Source organism: Penaeus monodon, chromosome 14, assembly GCF_015228065.2.
Source record: "Penaeus monodon isolate SGIC_2016 chromosome 14, NSTDA_Pmon_1, whole genome shotgun sequence".
NCBI lineage: Eukaryota > Metazoa > Arthropoda > Malacostraca > Decapoda > Penaeidae > Penaeus > Penaeus monodon.
Window position 1 is genome coordinate 6470268 of NC_051399.1, and position 6493 is coordinate 6476760.

A 6493-nucleotide genomic window follows, 5' to 3' on the forward strand; every position below is an offset into this window, starting at 1 on the left:
ACATCACAAGTGCAAAATTACCGTGGATGAAACCGCTTTTAAGAGAATACACTTACGCTAAGCCTACAGTAAACCGCAATAATCGTTTGTATCACAGCTTATTAAAAGGCCAGACAATATCTATTCACATATTTTTGTTTTTGTAATCCTAGTGAATAAGGTATACGGTTTTAAAGGGATTGCATAGCTTCTCTGAATGTAATATATGTTCTCACCTGACCTTCAAATCAACCTTTATGCCAACACCCGTAATTTCTTTGTAGTACGAAGAAATAGGTATTATAGAAATAAGCATTTTGAGACCCAACTTTATTCTGCAGTGCAGACATAAAATTAAATATAAAACTGCACAGTACCTCATAACAAGCATGTCATTAGAGATAAGTCCATATATTTATAAAATATAGTAATTATCTATCTTTTAGAATTTTAAATAAACTACAACTCAAGTCTAAACACATTACCTTTTATTAAAGTTTGATTTTTGCTTATGAGTTTTGAAGAGAAAGAATGAGATTGCTTTTTTTTAATAATCCTGACAAAAAAAATTTAAGCTGGCACAAAAGAGGGTTAGGTTTCTTTTCATGACTAGGTGGCAATTGGCATGATATCACTTAATGTGTATAATACTGTCTATATATTTATATATATATCAACATTACTTTTATGCCGAACAATTTCGAGAATGGATATTGGATTACAATCTTCACTTTACCACAAGCAATATCAAAAATGTACACATTATTAGGAGGACTAAGAATGCAAGAGAAAGATCATCCAACACTGACGGTAGATCTCCCTTCGGAAGGAGAACTCTCAAAGCACTGGTTCATACCCAACGAACTGTATCTTTCTATCACATATTGTATCCCACAGGCAAACTCTATACAACCAGAAGACTTGACAAACCTGGCAGAATCCGGTTTACTTGGCTTCTTCTCTGGTAATATCTGTATCACGTGGCTCGTGGGGAGCAGGCAACTTCTCCCATGAGGGCTCAACCCCCCAGATTTCTCGGCCATACTGTGCAATGGTTCTGTCACTGGAGAACTTGCCGGAGGAGGCAATGTTCATGATCGCCTTGCTGGTCCATTCATTTGGCTTCTGGTACAGCATGCTGACTGAATCTTGGCATTTGATGTAAGATTCGAAGTCAGCGAACAGGTAGAAGCGATCATGATACATGAGGATGTTGACCAAGTCCTTGAATTGGTCTGGATTGCTTGGGGAGAAGAATCCACTGCTGATCTGATCAATGCACTGGCGCAACTCTGGGATGCGATTGTAATAATCATGAGCATTGTAACCACGGCGCTTGAGCTCCTCTACTTCCTCAACAGTCATGCCAAAGATGAAGATGTTCTCCTTGCCCATCTCTTCCATCATCTCAATATTTGCACCATCAAGAGTGCCAATTGTAAGTGCACCATTAAGCATGAACTTCATATTGCCAGTACCAGAAGCTTCAGTTCCAGCTGTAGAGATCTGTTCCGAGAGATCAGCAGCTGGGATGATTTGTTCAGCCAATGTCACTCGGTAGTTCTCCAGATATACAACCTTCAGTTTATCTCCAACAATAGGGTCATTGTTTACTACACGACCAACAGCACAAATGAGACGGATTATCTGCTTAGCTGTGTGGTAGCCTGGGGCAGCTTTACCACCAATCATAACTGTGCGAGGTACAAACGGAGCTCCTGGGTTAGCCTTGATGCGGTTGTACATAGTAATAATGTGCAGACAGTTAAGCAACTGACGCTTATACTCATGAATACGCTTAACCTGAATATCAAACATGGAGGAGGGATTCACCTTAACACCATAGTCCTGCTCCAGCTGTTTAGCGAGACGCAGTTTGTTTTCTTGCTTTGCTGTTTGCACAGCACGGATGAAACCAGCATCCTTAGCAAGAGGCTTCAGCTTAGTAAGCTGATCAAGATGCACAACCCATTCTTCTCCAATCTTCTCTGCAATGACATCAGCAAGAGCTGGATTGCAAAGCAAGAGCCAACGGCGAGGAGTGATACCATTGGTCTTGTTCTGGAATTTCTCAGGATTCATTTCCGCAAAGTCTTTGAAAATGTCTCGCTTGATGATCTCAGAGTGAATGGCAGCAACACCGTTCACAGCATGAGCGCCGACAATGCAGAGATGAGCCATGTTGATTCTCTTTTCACCATGTTCTTCCACCAGGGACATGCGCCTCACACGATCCATATCTCCAGGCCACCTGTCAGATAACCATTTATGAGTAAACATTGAAAGTAGTTAAATTATGAACTTCATACACATACTTTAGGTTTAAGGATACCTCTATTGTATTAATTAAAATTCAGTTTAAAGGATTAGTTCATAAAACCTGTCAAAATTCTTCTATTGATGATCTTACTTCTTTGAGACCTCCTGCAGATGGAAATGGTTGATCTCGTAGATAATCTGGAGATGTCTTGGGAGAATGTGTTCCAGCATGCTTGTGGGCCAGCGCTCCAGGGCCTCAGGCAGCACTGTGTGATTGGTGTATGCACAGGTCCTCACACAAATGTCCCATGCCTTAGCCCACGGGAGACCCTCAATGTCGACCAAGATGCGCATCAGTTCAGGAATGGCCAGGGAAGGATGAGTGTCATTCAGCTGGAGAGCTACCTGTAATAGGAACATACCACAAACTTCAATTCTTGTGACCAATTACTTGATTCCGTCTTAATGGTTGTGCTTCTCTTGATTTCAGAAGGTTCTAACTATACTCCTTGCGCAATAGATAGGAGGCTCAAACTATACTTCTTGCTCAATGTATGCATAATCTTTATATGAGAATTTACTTGGGTGTTTTGCTTTGAAAATTATTTCTTAATGTCAGAAGCTATTGAAATATTAAAGAAACCTAATACAGTTAGGTAAATAAAGTTACGGAGGTCATTCATAATGAAAGCAATTAGAAGAATCCATGCCTGTCTACAGCAATGGCTAATTTAAGATCGAAGCACTGTCACAGGATAGCAATATTCATTCATATTATGAAAGTATACAAAATAATTCAAGTTGAAATAAAAGTGTTAGGGCTCTACAAAGATTAACCGGTTCCCAGGCATCATGCCGTTTTTGTTTCAGCTATCATGACATACTAGTTATGTGGCAACTAGTAACAGTGACTCTGGCCCTTCAAGTATTTATATTACCTAGGAAACATCAGGCAGCCTCAAAGAACAAAATTTTGACACTGAGTTTACTGTAGTTTTTACCTAACAAAGAAAGATTCTGGTCAGGAGCCTGACATCTTTTTCTATAAACTATAATCATTACTATGAACATAAACAAATTCAATGGAATTTGGATGAATCTATCATAGCAAGAAGAGGTACATCTCTCGAAATAATTGTAAAGTGCAAAGCACACAAACAAAGTCACTTGCTAGAAAAAAATATAGCATTGAAATAACAATTTTCCGTCATTGTCAGAAAGAAATACCTGTAAATTAGCTTTACTTACCTTATCAGGGAATGTGTCGAAATCCGTGCGAACCTGGTCTTTTGAGCCAAACTTGGAGGCCTTGAAGCGTCTAATGATATCCTGAAGAGTGGCGGCAACCATGAAATATTCCTGCTTCAAGCGAAGCTCTTTACCCTCAAAGAAATTGTCATTGGGGTACAAGACACGCGAGATGTTCTCAGCAAAGTTACGGTCAAGGACAGCCTGGATGTAGTCACCATCATTGACTGAAACATATCATCACATTATACAACATATACTTGATATTTTATTTTCAATAACAATAGGAACTTGATTTTTATTTCATATTTTATATTCCAGAGGTTAAAATCACTACAACAAAAATATATATATATTTTAGGACAAGTATTGTCATAAAACGCTATGAAAATAGTTCTGAATGAAGTATTTTAACAAATACTTCTGCAATTCTGCAATCATAAGATAACAATTTCACCTAATCAGTACACATAGAAAACGAAAGTTGCTGTAACTAAATTTCCATCTGCAAAAAAAACTAATGGTTTCTTATCTAAATCCTGCCACACTACACTTACAGAACTTCAAATTGAAGTTATTGGGAGACTTGGCAGACCACAGCCTCATGGTATTCACAACATTGTTCTTGTAGCCCGGAATAGGGTTATCATATGGCATAGCAAACACAATCTGCAACATGGAGGTAAAACAATTATCTACCGAAATTGAATAAAAACAATTCCTCACCATTCATATTATAAAGATATCTAAATATTATATTTGATGCATCAGTGATTTTCAATAAAACAGAAAAGCAACAAGATAACATTTTGATACCAGGAATAAAAAAAGGTGTGCCTCATTCTTCTATGCTGAAATTCTAATGGTTATATATGTACTCATTGTTAATATGTGCTACTGAGTAGATGAGGTTACAAAAAAAAGTTTCACACTATAATCAACACCACCAATATTTTATCCATAGAAATTCTGTGGTTCCTATTATGTCATCAAACATATATTTCCTTCTACTCACCTGAGTGTCAACCCACTTCTTGCCCTGGGGTGTGTCCTCTACGCGTCCATAGAAGTTAACAGGAATCATGTACTCTGGTCGTGCCTTCTCCCATGGGTTGCCAAAGCGCAGCCAGTCGTCAGGCTCCTCAACCTTTAAGAAGGCATGGAAAATCACTACAATTATAGAACACGAAAACAAACTATACTTGAAGGTATGCATGTCCAGAGGGGTTCTCCGACCAATTGATCATACCTTTATTAAATATCTTATTAATTTACACCATCTGTAATATGGGCATCGATATACTCACGTCAATGCACTATTGCATGACTGTAGTGCATTAAAGTGAATATATTGATGTTTACTTTATTGAAGAAAGCTTAAATTAACAAATACATAGTAAACGCAACTGGTCTGAGAACACCTTTGTATGTCTCATATAATGCAAATATCAATCTGAACTTCTTAAAAAGTTTCCCATCTTACCTGCTCCCCATTCCGGATCTTCTGAGCAAAGATACCATATTCGTAACGGATTCCATAACCATAGGCTGCCATACCCAGGGTAGCCATGGAATCCAGGAAGCACGCTGCCAACCGCCCGAGGCCACCATTGCCCAAGCCAGCATCCTCCTCCAGAGATTCAAGTTCCTCGATATCCAATCCAAGTTGATAGAGAGCTTCATCACAGGCCGACTGGATGCCCAGGTTGATCATGGTGTTGGTCAGTGAGCGGCCCATGTAGTACTCCAGGGAGAGGTAGTACACACGCTGCAATGTACGGCAAGAGTGAGTTCAGAGGATCTACACACCTTACATGGTAAATAAAACGGCATCACATTCACACAACTTGGTGTGTGTTATTGTGTACGCGCTTTAGTGTGTGTGTTATTGTGTACGCGCTTTAGTGTGTGTGTTATTGTGTACGCGCTTTAGTGTGTGTGTTATTGTGTACGCGCTTTAGTGTGTGTGTTATTGTGTACGCGCTTTAGTGTGTGTGTTATTGTGTACGCGCTTTAGTGTGTGTGTTATTGTGTACGCGCTTTAGTGTGTGTGTTATTGTGTACGCGCTTTAGTGTGTGTGTTATTGTGTACGCGCTTTAGTGTGTGTGTTATTGTGTACGCGCGTGCGTGTGTCCGTGTGTCAGAGCGCGTGTGCGTGCGTGTGTCCGTGTGTCAGAGCGCGTGTGCGTGCGTGTGTCAGAGCGCGTGTGCGTGCGTGTGTCAGAGCGCGTGTGCGTGCGTGTGTCAGAGCGCGTGTGCGTGCGTGTGTCAGAGCGCGTGTGCGTGCGTGTGTTCAGAGCGCGTGTGCGTGCGTGTGTCAGAGCGCGTGTGCGTGCGTGTGTCAGAGCGCGTGTGCGTGCGTGTGTCAGAGCGCGTGTGCGTGCGTGTGCGTGTGTCAGAGCGCGTGTGCGTGCGTGTGTCCGTTGTGTCAGAGCGCGTGTGCGTGCGTGTGTCAGTGCGAGCGCGTGTGCGTGCGTGTGTCAAGAGGCATGTGTGTGTCAGAGCGTGGTGTGTGTGTGTGTGTCAGAGCGTGTGTGTGGTGTGTGTGTGTGGTGTCAGAGCGTGGTGTATGTGTCAGAGCGTGTGTATGTGTCAGAGCGTGTGTTGGTTCAGAGCGTGTGTGTGTGTGTCAGAGCGTGTGTGTGTGTCAGAGCGTGTGTGTTGTGTCAGAGCGTGTGTATGTTGTGGTCAGAGCGTGTGTGTGTGTCGCTGTGTGTCAGAGAGCATGTGTGTGTGTGTGTGTGTGTCAAGAGCGTGTGTGTGTCAGAGCGTGTGTGTGTGTGTGTGTGTCAGAGCGTGTGTGTGTGTGTGTGTCAAGCGTGTGTGTGATGTGTCAGAGCGTGTGTGTATGTGGGTGTGTCAGAGCGTGTGTGTGTGGGGTGTGTGTGTGTCAGAGCGTGTGTGTGTGTGTGTGTCAGAGCGTGTGTGTGTGTGTGTGTGTCAGAGCGTGTGTGTGGTGTCAGAGTGTGTTGTGTGTGTGTGTCAGAGCGTGTGTGTGTGTGTCAG

At 41.9% G+C, this 6493-nt stretch overlaps 1 protein-coding gene across 1 annotated transcript in view; it reads right to left on the reverse strand.

Annotated features, from left to right (window-relative positions):
- Positions 1-294: 294 nt before the first annotated feature.
- Positions 295-6493, reverse strand: part of LOC119580811 (glycogen phosphorylase-like) — a 19747-nt gene continuing 13548 nt past the window's right edge. The window contains exons 2-7 of the mRNA XM_037928937.1: positions 4970-5254; positions 4502-4633; positions 4044-4155; positions 3487-3713; positions 2390-2643; positions 295-2230 (exon numbers count right to left, since the gene is read on the reverse strand). Of these exons, the coding sequence (XP_037784865.1) occupies positions 925-2230; positions 2390-2643; positions 3487-3713; positions 4044-4155; positions 4502-4633; positions 4970-5254 (2316 nt within the window). The 3' untranslated portion in view covers positions 295-924. The remainder of the gene's footprint in view (positions 2231-2389; positions 2644-3486; positions 3714-4043; positions 4156-4501; positions 4634-4969; positions 5255-6493) is intronic.